The 18,282-nt window shown below is 36.4% G+C and overlaps 1 protein-coding gene across 1 annotated transcript; it reads right to left on the reverse strand.

The window, feature by feature from the left end:
• Window positions 1-260: 260 nt before the first annotated feature.
• LOC107317562 (calcium-activated chloride channel regulator 1-like) lies at window positions 261-14,175 on the reverse strand. The gene is made up of 14 exons (XM_015870419.3): window positions 13,978-14,175; window positions 13,098-13,238; window positions 12,718-12,868; window positions 11,202-11,310; window positions 10,281-10,452; window positions 9,524-9,751; window positions 7,557-7,781; window positions 6,679-6,856; window positions 5,934-6,040; window positions 5,414-5,638; window positions 5,033-5,300; window positions 3,620-3,781; window positions 2,217-2,453; window positions 261-968 (listed from the first exon to the last, which is right to left on the reverse strand). The coding sequence occupies exons 1-14, from the start codon at window positions 14,137-14,139 to the stop codon at window positions 559-561; spliced, it is 2,775 nt and encodes a 924-aa protein (XP_015725905.2). The 5' UTR covers window positions 14,140-14,175; the 3' UTR covers window positions 261-558.
• Window positions 14,176-18,282: the final 4,107 nt, after the last annotated feature.

The following is an 18,282-nucleotide window of genomic DNA, read 5'->3' on the forward strand; positions in this document are numbered from 1 at the left end:
TTTAGCAGTGGCCATAGAAATACTTTGGTTGCTTGAAAAGGAACCAAAAGGAAAAATATCTGGAAAATAGGTATTCGGTGACCTAAAAGCTATTTAAGAGAATTACTATCATTAAATAGCCCTTTTATTTCTGATTCTTTTCTCCAAAGAAGTCTATTCTCTAAAATATGGCTGCTATTCCTGCCTTGATATTACCTGAAATTGAAACGTTTGTTATTGCTTACTTGGCTATTGTGTGCAAAATAAAAATAGAGAAAACGTCATTTTCCTTTCTCTTCTTTATTTAACACAAAAATAAAGCACACTGTATTGGAAAGATCTTGCAAGAGAAGAGTTAAGTACTTATATTGCATAGAAAGGAATGAAAGTACACATGCTTAAGGCACACTTTTGAAAATCTATGTCTATAAGACAATCAAAACGACAAATACATATCTGCTTAAAATAAGTGCTCTTACATTAAATTATTTTTCTCTGCTTTGAAACTCACACATGACAAAAATTACTCTATATTCCTTTTTCTTCTTCTTCTTTTTTTAAAGCATTTTACCCACACTGTTACATTCTGATTGCAGGATCCCTTCTTTTCTTTTGGTTTTGTAAAATACACACAGTTGAAATTACAATAATACAGACAAGTACTACACATCCAGCTACAACTGCCACTATTACTGTAATGTTAACACCGTCATCATCACCTGAAGGCACAGATGCTTTTGGAGGAATGAACCATGTGGCCTTTGCTATATTAGACGTATCTGAAATCAAGTTTTTATCATCAACAGCACGTATGGCAATGTAGATTATGGTACCATTTTCTATTGTCAGATTTTTTGGTTTAAATTTCAATGTTTCTATGCTACCAGCCTCCTGAGGTATGAGATGGAGGGAATCCACAGAAGCGGCATTATCAAAGTCATCTCTCAGGTTCAGAAGATTTGCACTGCTTTTTATTATGTAGTGATTAGCTAGGGGAAAAAGAGAACATGTAAAAAGAAATTAATACAGATGTTTTAATATCCCTGCTTGTGACAACAGTATTGGACTTCTAGAACTGTTTTGGAAAAACTTCTGGTTTACTATGGACTGCATTGCTTAGTATGGGTGATTGATGGGACTGCTGTTAACCCTCACTTTGCCGCGTCAAGAGTGTTTTTCCCAAGACTAGGAACTCCTTCTTTTAAATGGCCTTAAGAACATTGTTTCATCAATATTCTTAGCTTTGCAAGGGCTATATTCTGTTATTCAAAGAAAAATAGCAATTAAAAGATATATGTATATAGCAGAAGTCTGTCCTGCATTTGGCCTATGATCTCTCCCAGCATTAGGTTTTGATGCCAAAAACTCTGACAGACATAGAACAATTCTCCTGTTTGTCTGCAATCAGAGAAGCTGTAGTTCTGTTGCTATACATGTGTTCAACTAGTTTTGGGGGATTTTATTGTTTCTGTGACAAGGTTGTAGCTTGTCAAGACTTTCCCCTTCTCCTTCTCTCTTCCTCTTACAAATATCTCTTTCACTGTTTAGATAATAGAAATGTGTACGATATGCCCAGCTCTAAACTAATACAGATTTGCCTTGACTAATACAGTGCTGCCTTAAACTACAGTGCAATGTCTGATCACTTTAGCTATAGAATAGCTAAACTTTTTTTAATTAAAAAAAGAGATTTTTTTCCTTCTGGGGTTTCTTATTTGACAATTTCAGATAAGTGTAATATGTAAACCTGGGATCATAATGTATTTTTTAACACATAGCCTCTAGTCTACACAAAGAAATGTTTGTGCATTAGTTTTCCTTTTCCCCATGTAGCACACTTGGGATGAAAGAGGTTTTTTTTTATTAGAATGTTACCATATTTCTGTGCATATAGTAAAACTTTAGACTGTGCATGTTGTACCCATCTCATTGATTTCCTCTTCTTTCTTTCTTAAATTGAGCACAAACATGGATTAAGACCTTTTACTATAGTGTCTTGTGGTTTTATTTTAATTTATTTGTTTGCCTTTTTACTAATAATACTCCTTGCTTCTTTTTTTTTTTTTTTTTTTTTTTTTTTTAAAGGAGAACTAAAATGCATAACATGCAACAATAACTTTCAATATGGTTCCATTTTCTGGAGGGGAAGGAGGAAGCCCTCATACCTGACTGCTGGTTCTTAGAGCATGTCCATTAGGACAGGAGGATCAATCTGATCCCATAAGTGTCCTACTTACCTTTTCCAATGTCAAAGTCACCTCCTGGAGCTGTCCAAGTCAACACTATTGTTTCATTTTCTATGTAAGCATCGAGGTCTGTAATTTTACAGGGTGGAAAATCTGATGAATTTGAATTTGAATTTCCAGAGTTGACCAGTGTAATAGAACTTGTTGAAGTTCTGCTGAAACTTCCCAGATTGGCTTGGATTTCTTCATCAGGCAATTCAGGTCTCGGTGCATTCATCTGAATTTTACCTATTGGAAAAAATTTTCAGCTTTCACCATGACAAAATTCTGAACAACATTTCTTTTTATTTTCACTTTATCTTTTTACTTCATCTCATAATTTTTATTTTTCTTATTCAAATTTATAGAAATTTGGTGAGGTAAAGACAGCAAATAAGGTGATATGCTGAACATAACTGTTTACGATATTAAAACAGTAGAAATATTATGAAATGAGTAGAAACTGGAAATGAAGCTATGGTTTTAAACTTAGGGAAGGTCTAGGTTAGATATTAGGAGGAAGTTTTTCACACAGATGATGGTGATGCACTGGAACAGGTTGGCCAAGGAGGCTGTAGATGCCCCATTCCTGCAGACATTCAAGGCCAGGCTGGATGTGGCTCTGGGCAGCCTGGTCTGGTGGCTGGCGATCCCGCCTTTGGCAGGGGGGCTGAAACTAGATAATCATTGTGGTCCTTTTCAACCCAGGCCATTCTATGATTCTATGATTCTATGGTTCTATGGTTCTGTGGTTCTATGATTCTATGATTCTATGATTAATAAAGCAGGTTGCATATGTTCTCTGTAACAAATTGGTTTTTCCGTCTCTTCCTACATATCACTTTAGAAGAGCTTGTTTGATAGGCCATACTTGATGAGATTTTTAGACAATCTTTTATGTTGATTTTTCTAAATTTCACTATGTACATGTGTGTGAATATTAATTTTTAACAACTAAGTATCTTCAGCATTAAAATGGAAAACTACTAAGAAAGTGCAACAGAATGCGTGACATTTTCTACTAGCATTAATTTGTGTACTAACATTACATGTTGAATGTATTTATACCATAGACCCATTTTAAAATCTTGGAAGAACTGTGGAATTTTTTTTTCTGAGCTGCTGACATACAGAATATGAACAATATTTATCCTTTCATAGCATCAAGAAAAAATATTATTTTAGATTAATGATGATAATTTAGATTATTCCTGTACATTGGAAACTATAGTTGGAGGGGATTTGTTTTGTTCTGTAGTAAAAATGATAGGTGGAATGAGTACTATGTGTACTCATATACTCATATACCATGAGTACTATTTTTGTGAATCTAAATGATCCCACTTGCTATATTTTTTTATCTCCCCACATACAGAAATCACATAAATAAGTGCCTATTTAAGAAACATCCTTACCATTTTCTATGTAGCCTGGTATGTACAAGGCTCTATTTTGTCTACGGCCAAGTTTGATGGTTTGATCTCTCCCTCGAGCACTCACTTTTAGACTGTATCTTCCACCACCACTTAAAGCAAAGTACCTCGAGTAGATTCCATCATTCTTGGTCATATCAGCACCTTCATATTAAATTATAGAGAATTAATGTCTAGAAGAAGATATATGCTGGTAAATGAGGTTAGTTCATACACAGATATAAAACCTGAACATTGCAATGCAGAAAACCTGACAATGTTTTTTAATGCAGACACCTTTAAAAGCAAGTACTGTCCCACAGTAATAATCTACATTTTAAACATATTTTGCTTGAAAGAACCACTTTGCATTGACATTTTTAACTAGGTAAACATCTTGTTACTGTCTGTAACCACTAACTTAATACTCACTGATCATCTACTAGGTAAAACATCTTTAAATTGAATACAACAGCATAATAGACCTCTGGCCAGGATTTCAAGAAAAGGTTTTTTATGTGAACTAGTGCAGTTGCTGCAATAAATGGTCTGCTGGAGGCACCCAAACTAACTTTGTAAATCTTAGCAGCAATTAAAAAAATAGTCTCATTGTTTCAGAATAGAGATGTTGTTTAAGAAACACAAGATAACCCACTGAACTATTATTATATTTCTAAATATAGCAGTGAAAAATCCGGTCAGAATGAGATGATACTACTGACTACTGTTGATCTCATAAAGCTATAGGTCTGCACCACTGATTAGAATACTAACAGAGAAAAGGAAGAGGAAAGATAAAAAGAGATTAAGGGATGCTGAATTCCAGAATATCTAGTTATTGCTCTAAGAAGAACGATTAAAATAATAATAATAATAATAATAATAATAATAATAATAATAATAATAATAATAATAATAATAATAATAATAATAATAGATTTGTTTAAACATGCAAAAGAGATTTTTTCTATCTTTTGGTGAGCTAATGTTAAGGCTGTAGTCCGTCTTCACGGAATATGAGGTGGACTAACAAAACAGCTAGCTTTCTTTTTACCTTCCCACTTGAGGTCAGGTGGCTGCATGAAACAAAAGTGGATATGAGTAGTTTACCTTCTACCATCCCCAGTTCCCATGCTTTCACAATAGGAACACAGTAAAAATGTGACAATTTTTCAGTGTAAGACCAATTTATTTGTTCTGCCCACCACTAAATAATTAAATAAATAAATACATAAATAGCCTGGTAGCTTACTTTTGTCTTAAAACAGTAATTTTCTCTCTTTTACTTCTTTATTTTTGCACTGATTAAGATGTCACCATAGTATGATACAACATGGTAAGTCTGATGGTAACACACAGATTTGGATTTCAAGATGCATAAATGCAAGGATTTCTGCTATGTATTTTGATCCTTACCTGTGCCATTATCAAAAAGAGGAAGGCTTACTGCAGCAATACCATCCCTCTCTATGGTGGCTACCACTGTTGCACCAAGAACAGGCAAGAAGGCTTGGCTAACCTCTGCATAAACAACAACTGGATAAGGTGCTATATTTGCCCTCTCCATATATGCTTGCAAGATCACAGGAGGAACATCAGAAGAGGCTGCTCGAGAGGTAACTGCTACCGATATACTTTGAGCTACTGTATTATCATTTTGAATGTAATAATGCCAGTCTCCCACCTGAAAATAAAATAAAAAATATTGAAAGCATTATGAAGGAAAAACAAAAGAAAAGAGGTGTGCTTCTTTACAGGAAATATTCAGAAATAAACAAAAATTCATTCTGTCTTTACCTCTGCAGTGCCATTTATATGGAGTCTAGCGGTTCTTAAATTTGCACTGTCAACTGTAAAGTCTGAGCTTCCATATTCTTTTCCTTTGGGGTCCCTCACAAAGAAAATTGGCTGCTTTGTGCTCCATGAAAAGACGAAGAAAGTGTCATTTCCCACGGTTTTGTCAATAGTCACAGTATTATTTATCCATCCTGAAGAACTAACTTGTTGGTCTGTGCTTTCGAGCTGTGAGAGAGAGAAAATCTGTCATATTGCTATTTAGCAAGTATGGAAATTAAATCTGCAATTAGAAAAGAGTCTGTCATGAACTTAATTTTGTTTTCTTCTATGTTAGTGGGGCAGAAGTGTCAATTCAAGGCAGTAAATTTATTTCACTGTAACTGTAACTGATGACTAAAAATTGTGTTTGGTACTATTTTTCATTTGAGGCACCATTAGTTTAGGATCATTAGTACCTAACTTCATTCAATTACTGATCAACTATATGCATAGGAGATGAAAGAAATATTGAAATCCAGACCTGAATAGATTGTTCAGAAATATCGCCACTTCCTGTCTTAATTTCACTGAATGCTTCCATTAGTTTACTTGGAACGTTTCCATCTACAGCATAAAGCTGTAAACCTCCTGAAAGACAAGAGTAAAAGATTCAGTAATACTGATTTATACTCTAAAAATGCCAGTTTTTATATGACTTCTGGTAACAAATGTTCTAATGAGGTAGAAAATTTGTTAACAAACATAAAACTGAAATGCATTTTTTTTTTTTTTTTCAGTGTGTTAATTGTATCACAGTAAATTCATGAAAAATATCTATTCTGGCTTGTGTGATCAGCTCATTTTATCTCAGCTTAAAAATCACTCCTTACAGCATAACATGAAGTACAGCATTTTGAGACTTTTCCTAGGTTCTGGAGCCATGTCTTATCCTCCCAGAGTCAAGGAGAGACTGATTGCTGAGCTCTGGGGACTTGACAAGCAGATACAAATATGAATATGCACATCATGTGCACCTCTCAAATGAGAGTATTTTTTCACAATACTTGTTTGTGGTTGGATTTCTTCCTAGAGCTATGCAAGGAGTCTTCCATCCTCCACGGCATGTTGCAGGTATTGTATGAAAACCAGATTTCTTTAAAATTAAATATTTTAAATTTATTACAAATCAAATTTATTTATTTATTTTTTTCCAGACCAATGAATTGCAAGGTTTTTACATTTTCATACTTGACAATGAATGCCAGAGAAAGAGCTCACTTATTTACCTGTGATACTTGAAAATTCTTCTAGTTCTGCTGCTGCTGATGGACCCAGTGCAATGGTATGAATTATTGCCCCGCTTTTTATCACTCTTTCACGGCAAGTTGACATAGTTGAATCCTCTCCATCTGTCAGTAACACAATTTCTGAACCATATGTTGTATTAATTGCATCGGTGATTATCTGCATTGAAGAAAAAGAATGTGAGATACAAACAGATGAATAACTTTTCAATACTTGCTTATTCAAGAGAGCAGTTAATGTATACATTTAGAACTGTTACCTTCAAATGTAAGACTAATTTCTTCTTTAAGCAGTGTTTGATTTTTTGTTTAATAGTAGACCTGTTTCAATATTCTTGCAATTCATATTGCAACATATAATCATTTAAGTTTAGTAAAAGTTAAATTATAGAATCACAGAATGGTTTGGGTTTGAAGGGACTTTTAAGATCACCTAGTTACAACCCGCCTGCTATAGGCAGGGATACCTTCCTCTAGACCAGGCTGCTCAAGACCCCATCCAGCCTGACCTTGCACTCCTCCAGGGAAGGGGCATCCACAGTCTCACTGGGCAACCTGTTCCGATGTCTCACCACCCTTACAGAAAAGAATTTCTTCCTAAAATCTACTCTAAATCTACCCTCTTCCAGTTTAAAGCCATTTCTCTACGTTCTGTCACTACATGCCCTTATAAAAAGTTCCCTCTCAGATTTCCAGTAGCCCCTCCCCAGGTACTGGCTGGACACTGTAAGGTGCTCCAAGAGCTTTTTCTTCTCCAGGCTGAAGAGCCCCAGCTTTCTCAGCCTATTCCTGTAGGAGAGGTGCTCAAGCCCTCTGATCATATTCATGGCTCTCCTCTGGAGGACAACATTGTACTTTACCTGCAGTCCTTTCTCAATGCCTGCACAGATACTGGTTCCTCCGTTAGCAGTTGTAGGCAAATACTGAGCAAGGTTTTGACGTGTTGCATCACTGGTTATTTGTACCAAAGAACTTTTTACATATGCAGTAGATTCAAATGTGACAATTCCAACCCTGGAGCCAGTTTCAATAATTTGTCTTAGAAACACATCTGCAGCAGTACGGAGATTTGTGATGCGGTTATACTGTTTGTGAATAAAAACAACACCTTTAGAATGCAGTCTCTTCTCTGAAAGGAACACAAAATATAGGAAAATCTTTATATTGACTGTAATTAGAAATTAGAAACGATCTGCATGGGGTAACATATACATGCTCAGTTCTAAAACACAGGATGTGTGTGTTGTGTTCTGGTATAACGAAAATGCAGCATAGTACAGCTTCTAATTGCCACATGGTGGCAATGCAAAAGGGCAACATTTGTAATGCCTGAGGAGTAGCTTAGCCCAGAGTTTTGCAAATATAAATGACATTAGTTGAGGTAAAAGAATGAATATGTTAAATGAAAATATTTGAAGAGATTACTTAAAAAAAACCAAACAATCCAGTTATATTTGGAAACATTTCTCTCTGCAGCTATAGCTATTCTTACAGTGTATTTTTTCATAATGTTTCATCATTGCATTACTTACCAACTGCTTTAGTAAAATGTATTATGACAGACATATGTATTATAAATCTCATGTAATACTTTATCTTAATACTTAATCTCATGTAATACTTTATGACTCCAAATCTTTGCTTGAGATCAGTCTCAAGCTCTGGGCTAGAATGGCATGTTTCAAAATAGATTTGTTGTGAGCACTTTAGGAAAATTCTAGTATTGTTATGACATTTATGCCGTACCTATAGAATTGGAGCACATACTGCTTTATGCTTCTTTCTCTATATTTTTATTTTTATTTTATTTAAAACACAACTGACAAATATTTAATAATATCTCTCAGTGTGACAGAGCCTTTAATAGAGTTGTTTTCTTGTGAGGAGCAATTTTATTTTTAGGCTTGCATTCCTGTGACAAATGAAACTCTGAACCTGTAATATTTTCAGTGAAAGAGTAATGGTCATTGGCTCACTCCTAAACTTTGGAAAAGAAAGTTATGGATGAAAAAATGCAGTGTGCCATCAAAAGAAGAAAATACAGACTGATTTATGAAAGCCATTTGAGGGTGCTTGCAAGTTTGAAGTCTATTAGTAAATTATGCAACACCTACCTGAGCTTATAATTATTCCACCTTTTTACAGATGATCACATTGTTTATATCTTTATAAATGCATTAGTATTTGTATGTAAATAAGCACATATACAGGGAATTTTACTAAACTTTGCAGTCATAGACAAGCTCATCACATTCTGCCACAGGAAACAGTGAAAGAATAAACCTATGCAAAATTTTATCTAGGGGAGGGGGAGGAAAGAAAATATAGCCTCAGCCTTGTTAAAATGATATAACATTGTGGCAGCTCACACTCTTGATTCCAAAAAGCAAAACTGTGATGAGGAAACAAAATCTAATTTGTTGATATATTGCAACCTAAATATTTAGTTTAAAATTTTACAAGGATTCATAATGAAAATACAGTGTAAAACTCTACCTATGATACATTTTCTTCTTGTAAGAAAGACTAAGGCACTGTCATTGTAGGTATAGAACAGAGGTGGGAAAGTTATTAAATGGAGACTTTTCAAGAAAAAATGACCAAGTCTGGCCTACAACTCTCAGTATTTTGAAATGATTTCTAGTAGGAATTCTTAAAAAAAAAAATATCACTGATGAGAATGACAATAATCCTTTTTTCTTTTTTCTTTTTTTTCTAAAATAAAATAGTTAATGACTGAATTGACTTAAAATAATTTTACTTTCATATCTTTTTTTGCTTATTACAATTTTTTGCACAAACTTGCTTGTAAAATGTTTAATCTTACCGATCCCATGCTCCCAGAAACATCCAGTACTAATGAGACTGCTCTATCTTGAGTCTGCAGTAGCTGGAATGTGGTCTCAAAGGGAGGTGCAAGGCCGTTAATGACAGTTGAGTTGCGATAGTCATTAGATTCCATGATTACTTCCCATGTGCTTTTGTAGTTGCACATCTTATTCTGCATATTTGGAGCCTCAGAATTATGAGTACTGTTATCACAGAATTCAACCACCTAAAAAGTCAGATTGAAATATGTTAGAGTTTTTAACCCAAAAGACTGAGTATAAGAAAGCTTTTCAAAAAATATGAAGTTGATTTTGGGAGACAGGACACATGAAGACTCCTCTAGTTTCCTCTCTGTGTGCCATGGTGCCTAGCCAAGCAGGATCTTAATAGACAAGAAGAAAGATAAGATTGCTCTGCAACGAAGTGTGAAAAAGAACTCTTTAACAGTTATCTTATGGCCAAGGCATTTGGCAAGAATGCTTCACTCATGTGCCCACTGATCTGATTTTCCAAAAGAGAAGTAAGAAGGGTGCTGAGATTTCAGTAAATCTCACCCTTACTGACATGAAACAGCCATCAGATCAATTGCAATAGATGCTTTGTACAGCAGTTGTCCTTTGGAACGGAGCCTATTAGAAATGACAGAACCAGCCATATTCATTGAAATAGACAGAAATTAATCAAAGAAGCATAACTGGTCATTTATTGACTATTGCTGCTAAATTCTCACTCCAGAAAGATTTAGTAATACTTACAGAAGGTAAGTTCTGCATATACATAATAGAAGTTTTGCTGTTTTGATTTACATCTGGTACAAATACGCATCCGGCTTCATATAGCTGACCATCATATTGGCATTCTCTTGGTGCACACTGGTTTCCAATGCAGTTTCGGAATACAGGTTTACCAATGACACCAGCTGAACACCTAGGGGAAGAGAAAGTGGGCAGGGCTGGTAATCTATAGATAGATAGATAGATAGATAGATAGATAGATAGATAACCCATATATGGTTATTTTTCAAAATTTTTTCTGCCTGAAGACAAATTGGCATTGGCACAGCTTGATCCTAGACACCACACAGTTACACAGGTAGACAATCCTTATTCCTGGAAAAGTCCTTAAACTGATCTAGAAGAGTTTATAATCATAAAATACTTGCATGTTTCTGCTGTTGAGTTCATAAATTTCTTGTGATATTTGTTGGCTATGAACAAAAGTTATTCTGCTAATAGACTGTGTTAATATATCTGGACAAGAAAAGAAGGAAAGCTTGAACTAATTCTTTATTAATCACTGTTTATGTCTGTTTAAAGCTGTTTAAAATCACAGAGGTTTTGCAAGGGAATTTCCGTGTTGTCAGTAACTGCTATTGAATAAAATTATCTTAGGTATATAATCAATGGTGACTAAAGTCCGCAGTTGCACATGGAGCAAAAGATTATCCAGCCTGAGCTATAGAACAGTGCTGTTACAAAACAGCACTGATGGTGGCTGTTGCTTTATGGGTCTCAGAGCAGGCAGTAGACCATGCTGAGTAAGCATCTTTTAATGATACAAAGAGATCACAGAGACTCTATGAAGTAATAACTTAGCACACATAACAAGAATACTGGAAACATTTTTTAAATCTTTGAAGGAGTGCAATGTCAAATAAGAAAAATGAAATATGATACCTTGTTGGTTCAACCATTTTGTTTTCAGAAACATAAAAAGGTGCGTTGTTATTATATTCATCGAACACCCCCCACCGAAGGTGAGCCCACTCATGGACAAAGACTCTACCTGTTGAAAAGCAATAACATGTGCACACTCAAACTAAAACAGTGTAAAACATCCATGGCATTTTTCTTTTAAATTTTAAGGAGATAAAATAATTCTTATCTTGGGTATTAGTATAAGTCTGTGAAATAGTTAAGCAAGAGGGATAATAATTTTTCCTAGAAGCAAAAGTCATAGAATCACAGAATACAGATGAGAAGATATTTAAAAACCATCTGGTTCCAACCCCTGCCATATCAAGGACACTATCCACTAGATCAGACTGCTGAGAGCTCCTTCCAGCCTGGTCTTGAACACTTCCAGGGATGGAGCATCCACAGCTTCTCTGGGCAGCCTGTGCCAGTGCCTCACCACCCCTTGAGCAAGGAATTTTTCACTGTATGGAATCTAAACCTGCCCTCTTTCTGTTTAAAGATTTGTGCTATGACTACACTACCTGAAGAAGAGTCCCACCCCATCTTTCCTGTAGGCCCCTTTAGGTATTGGAAGGAAGTAATGCTGTCTTCCCGGCATCTTCTCAGGCTGAACAAGCCCAGCTCCCTCAGCCTTGCTCTATTTGAGAGGTGCTCCAGCCCTCTGATCATCTTTGTGGCCTCTTCTGAACTCCAACCCAGGAGCTCCACACCTTTCTTATCTTGGGGGTCCCAAGCCTGGATGCAGTACTGTAAGTGGAGGCTCACAAGAGCAGAGAAGAAGGAGAGAATCACTTCCTCAGCTTGCTGGCTACATTTCCTTTGATGCAGCCCAGGATACAGTTGGCTTTCTGAACTGCAAGGGTATGAAATAGGACCAACAGACAAATCCACTTTCATTCAGTGGTCTTCCTGTCAAATACACACCTCTTCATTTAAAAAGTAAGAATGTCATGTAGGACAGTATCTAATGCTTTGTACAAGTCCAGGTAGATGATCTACTAGGAAGGCATCAATTTAGTAAGCAATACTCAAACTATTTTTCATATCAGTCTTATAGAAATGCAGGCATTATAATAGAGACACTTTTTTTCCAAACTGGCAAACATCAGATGAGGAAAACTATGGGTTTTTTTTAATTTTTCATGAAGTCTCTGGCCCACAGGGCAGCAAACCTCTATATTTTTGACACAATAATACAAAATCAGGTCTATGGACACTGGACATTTTGCTCACTAAGTGCTCATAGAAGGATGGCTACTGCTAATGGCAGTAGTTAAGGGCAGAAGATTAACCTTTTCTTAAGGTTTTTAAAGAATTTAACAACTTCTTGATCCAGTGTTTGAATATTTAGCTTGATATATCTTACAAGTATTTAATATTTCCAAAAAAGGGTCTCTCTTACAAATTTTTTCAGTTTGGCAAAACTAAATTAAAAAAATATCGGCTGTGTCATATTAATAATAAAGCAGGCAATTACATTAAATTGTAGCATTACCTCTTTCTCCATAAACTTTAAGCAAGCTGCTATCTAACAGGAAGTTAGGTGTGAAATGGATGTATCGTCCTTGCATTCCACATCCTCCATACTGCAAGGTATAGGGATCATCTCCATATTTCAAATAAGGGTCTGCTATGATGACATCTGCCTGAAACAGTAAGACCAAAGGCATATGTAATGTTGGTGTAGAGAAGGTTTAGGTGATTCTTTTTCAATAAATGAAGTCCTGCAATTATTTACTTCCTATCAACATTCCTACTAACTCTTCTTCTGAGTAAGAACTGGCAGGATTTGTCATTTGCTGTGGTTTATAATGTAGCTTTGTCACTCTTGATTTTTCTTGTGGTTCTAATCATAGTCAGCTCTCTAAATCATACCTTGTTATATGATTCTGTTTTTAATCTTGAATATTTGCTGTTTTTCTTCCAGGTTTTAGGAAGTATAATTTTTACAGACTTGAAGAAAAATCGATGTTTTGTAGCTTCAAACAAATATTTAGAAGCATCTTTGATCATTGTCTGGGGAAAAAAAACACAATAGCATCTACATTAATATTTAAAGTTTGACTGTTCATGCAATGAATTCTTCAGCCTAATCAGAAAATAGCAGTAGGATAAAGCAGAACTGAGTACATAATACAAAACTAAGAAAGCTCTACAGTATTTATTAAGAAAAAAAGTAATGAAGAAACCACAAAACCTAAGTTGTAGTTCTTGGACTCTCTCAGTTGTTCTCTAATCCTCCTCTTAATCAGAGACTGTGATAAAATTTACACTCTAGCCTTCATGTGAGATAAAAATTACTGAATTCAATAATTTTACCCTTAAATTAATACTGGCTTAACAGCATTTACAAATATCTGTGTTATACCCACACAAAGTTAAGACAATCTTTTGAGCAGAACATTAGGAAGACTGCTAGCTAATAATATGTTATAGTATAACCAATTACTATTAAAAAATTCGTAGGACATTATTTCAGGTAAAGATAATCTGGAAAGCTACTTTAAAGAATTTCAGCCTGTCTTCAAACAGGAATATCTCTGTACACAGCACTGTCTTAAGAAATTAGTGCCCTTTGTAGCAGCAAAATATGGCAAAGCAAATTAGAAATAACTAGTTTGATAACTCTGGGCTTCATTCATTATTTATTCAAAACCTACTAACATGAATGGGACACATTCTACTTTGGAAGCAGAAAACGTCAGTGCCTTCCTAACTACTGAGAATTAGTTCATGGGCATGCACATGTTCTTACCATTGTGTTCAGGATGATGTTGGTATCTTCTGGCACCATGGGATTAATCGCAACAACCAAATCCTCATAGCCACTCTCATTTAGCCACACCATGGAGCCTTTTGCCACATGCAGCAGGAGCTGAAAAGACAGCAAAAATATCAGACTCCTTAGCACCCCCATTTTTTGTCCCTGTCCCCACGTTTGCAGTTAGAAAAGGAGTGGATTATCAGTCCTATTTATACAACTGTTTTTGGAGCAAAGAGAGGCGTAACAGCTTGTAAGAAGACTTTGATCTCCATAAGCACAGTGAAAAATGATTGGTTAAGGAAGAAATGCTTGCATCTCATTGTCATACAAAAATACAATTTACTTCCTTATGCCTTTGCAGGTGATCTATGATCTTTTATTTATTTTATGTCAAATTTGGTCAGGATCATTTTCTGAGTCAGCAGAAATAATCAAACAAACAAAGCTCTTTGGGATTTCCAGACAGATAATTCTAGTAGTGTAATTATAATATAACGTGGAACTGAAACAATAGGAAAAGCAAGAATAGATCATCACAAGAGTAAAAGTGATGATAAACTGTAATAAAGGCTGGTATTTAATATCCCTCCTTTTAAATGCCTGGCATTCTTCATCTTTAGATGAATAATAATCAGAGTGGGAACAAAATGTGTTTTCTGTTTGTCTTCAGCACACACTGAAGCCTTAGGAAGCATTAACAAACAACTCCTTTCTAAAGGTCTCCTACATGCCACTGGTTAGTGAAGTTTTCTGACGTAACTCTTAGAGCAATGAGATGTCATACAGGAAAGTCAGCCCTGAATGTGCTGAGAGGTCAAGTGGACTAAGAGTATGTGTTTGGCTGTGCCATGCAGACAGCTGGGAATTGTGCATGACTCAGATAGACTTTGAGAGCTGTTATTTATTGTGACCTTTGGGTTCAGTTTGACCGTTTACTGTATCAGGCTGTAACATTTTCTTGCAGAATGCTTTCAATCCAGTGGTTTTCTTTATTATTCCTGCAATAACAGAGGAATTTGCAGGTTTTTTACAGGACACCTGCTTTGTTCTACTACATGCAGTTCCAAAGGTCAACAAACTTGTCCAGAATGGAGCATGAGAGAGTGTGATGGCATTGCAAAGCTACTCCCATATTGAAGATGTTTGTACCGTGAGGGGCTTCCCATTATCAGACTCAACATTTTTAACCTCCTCATCCCTTTCTCATGACTGGGCTGGGATTTTTCCAGTTAACAAATATTTCAGCTGAAGTGGTGTGAGAAGGTTTAATAATTGTCCCTGGGAAACAATCAAACTTTGTTTGAAGCTGGTAACTTCCAACGAAGTCTTCAAAAAAAGTTCCTATGAAGCAAATGTTGTCTCTGTGGAAATCAGGACGTTGGCTTTATTGTAGGAACTGTAAACTGTAAAATGGGTACGGTTCCTGCCAGTAGATAAGGTTATGTGCTTAAAAGCAACAGTGAAGCTGCAGGAAGCACGAAAGCAAAGTGCTGGCCAGATCTAGAAAGTTCGGCATGGCCCAGTCTTCTGTTTAGTCTCCAACAGAGCACCTTCAACTAGGATCAGCCATGCAGTTCTATGCAAAATCAGCTTAATTGTGTAAAGCTCCCATTTTCTGCTTGTGATGTGTGATGTGACTGTCTAGAGCTGTGCCTAATCAAGCTAGAATATTTTTCACACCTTCAGGAAAAACACACTTGGCTGAATAAATTACCTTCTCAGTTTTCATTATTGGCCTGTGATCAGTTGCCCATTTTATTTAGCCTAGCAGAAAGCATATGGTAATAATTTGATCTTTAATTTGACTTTTTTTTTTCTATTTTCCACTGGAAAATGTATTTCTGACTAGCTCAAGTGAGATGGAAATTGTAGAGTTTTTCTTTAATGTCATACTGTAAGAATAGAAAGAATACTGTCCAACTAGAGGGCAGAAAGAAAGAGACATGCCTTAGGACAGAGTCATCACACATTGATACAATGTCAAGAGGTGAAATTGCTGTTCAGCTGACTCTTCTTCCCCTTAAGGTGAGATAACAAAACAATCGTTCTTTCTCAGTTTCCATTTTATACTCTTTACTTTTATGAGTGTCTTTTACATATTTACTTAATTGCTGTCTGTATTACAACTTTCTTTCATCTAAACCTTGAATGCACCTGTTGACTTGGATGCCCTGGCCATCCTATAAACACCTTTATCTTCAGTCATCCTACAGCCTCTCCCCCTACAGCCTCCACAACCCTTAACTGTGGAATGCCAAGATCAAGTCTGCTTTGTGTACCTGTGAAATCTAGGTACAGGATGCTGGAAAATAGACAAGTTGTTATTCCTGCTCCCTAAATGTCTTCACATCTCTTCCTAAATTTCTAACTCTTCATTAGCCATTCCAACTGGCTTCATTTGGGTTATCTGAAACACCAAGTTGCTTCAGATTGCTTCCTAAACTTAACAATCTGGTTGAGTTTGTTTACTTCCTGAAGAAAATTGTTCCTGTTACATTTAGTTGTAAATGTCATCAACTCTTCCAGTAAGTCCAAACCAAGCAGTAACATGGGATGGCCAACAAGGAAATACATAGTTGGACATGACCTAGTAAGTGTAGTCATGTACCTTCTTATCACCTTCACAGCAGTAATCACTGCACTCCAGGAACAGACCATAAAGGAAGGCAGAACTCTACAAATACTTCTTCACTTGATCACTCCTTTAAGTTCTGCCAGGCAACACAAAGCCCAAAAGAAGCTGACATGACAACAGTCTTGTGTCACCACCACTGAGAGATATCTGTTAAGATATCCTGATAAGTTACCACACATTTGCTTAGAGGCAGGATGTAATGGAAAAATGCTGTTCTTTAATCTCTAAGGACTACCTTGCTAGCTTGAACCTTTCACTCCCTCGCAGCTCTGTTCTGCTGCCATGTATAGAAGAATAAAACTGATATTCAAAACTAAAAAGCATTTCAGTTTCTGATTTTTCTTTCATCATAGTGCAAGCAGTTAATGCTTGTGGTCATTGTTCCACTGTCAAAAGCCATCCTATTGCAGCATAGTAGTTGAAATCAGCCATTTTCTGGCTCTATGTGAAGCCAAAGAAGTATTTATTTCTGTCATTTTGGTGTGCTTATGCCGTACTTTCTGTTCCCACTTGGGTGTTGTTTTTGGTGGTGGTGGTTCTGTTTTCTCACCTGTTTGTTTCTGTTTACTCATTGGATTTTGATCATTACAAAAATTGTGCTTGTTTAATCCTTGTCTTTTAACTTGATCCAAGGAAAAAGTATGTTTCTTCCTTTTTTTTTTTTTCAGTGATGATTCTCTCTCCTTTCCTGGTTCAATCAGCAAGAAGGTGAAATGATCTCAAAGGGCAGAACACAAAATCACAGAAGCAATCTGTATCATTTGACTTTCTTCCAAGGGCAAGGTTTCACAAAGGAATGTGAACCGGTGTAATGTTGGGCCATTTACTGTATCTTTTGCTGGAAACGCAGAAGTTTCAGCTGACTCAGAAAAGTTGATCAGGTTTACCCAGGTCACTTGGTGGCAGCTGAAGGAGGGCGGTGGCCATGCAGCTGGGTGGGTTGCTGAGCAGGGCCTGTCCTCCCGGTGCAGCACCATCTTCTGTCAGACCAGGGCCCGGGGAAACACCGTCCTGTGCCACCCTTACCACTTCTCTTCCTGTGCTTTAATTCCATCTGTCTGTCTTACATTCACTGGATAACACAACAGTTTTTCTTCTTCACCTCCTGCATCAGGAGAAGGAACTATTTAAATCCCCCAAAAACTGTCCCTGGATTTAGACTCAACTATAAATGAAAAGGATTGGGAATGGGTAGGAATACCATTTAGCTCCAGTGACTTCCTGCTTATACCCTCTATATGCTCCTGTCTCTTTCACAGAGATCTGCCTTAAGTTCTTCACTCTGGATAGATTTTAACAAGGATCCCTCCTGTGTCAAAATTCCCTTCCCCATCATTCTCTTTCCAATGTATATCATCACCAAAGAGCTAAAGCACCAAACAGCAACCTCACTTCTACTTCTCAACAGGGTGTGCTGAGTTATTTCCAACTGCAGCCGCTACAAAATTGGCTCCTCTCCGGGTGCAGTAGCAGCAGCTGTCATCCCACAGAGGTGCAATGAGGGGGTGGTAGCAATGATATGTGAATGTCATATTTTAGCCATGCAATGCAAACTGCACCTGCTCTGAAATGCTCTATACACTGTACCTATGCTGTATTCTTTGAGGAAAAGATCCTCCTAGCAACAGAGAACCTGTTTGATTTTGTTGTATGTAATTCAG

Source organism: Coturnix japonica, chromosome 11 (assembly GCF_054131305.1).
Source record: "Coturnix japonica strain WE chromosome 11, WE-NBRP24, whole genome shotgun sequence".
Taxonomy (NCBI): Eukaryota; Metazoa; Chordata; class Aves; order Galliformes; family Phasianidae; genus Coturnix; species Coturnix japonica.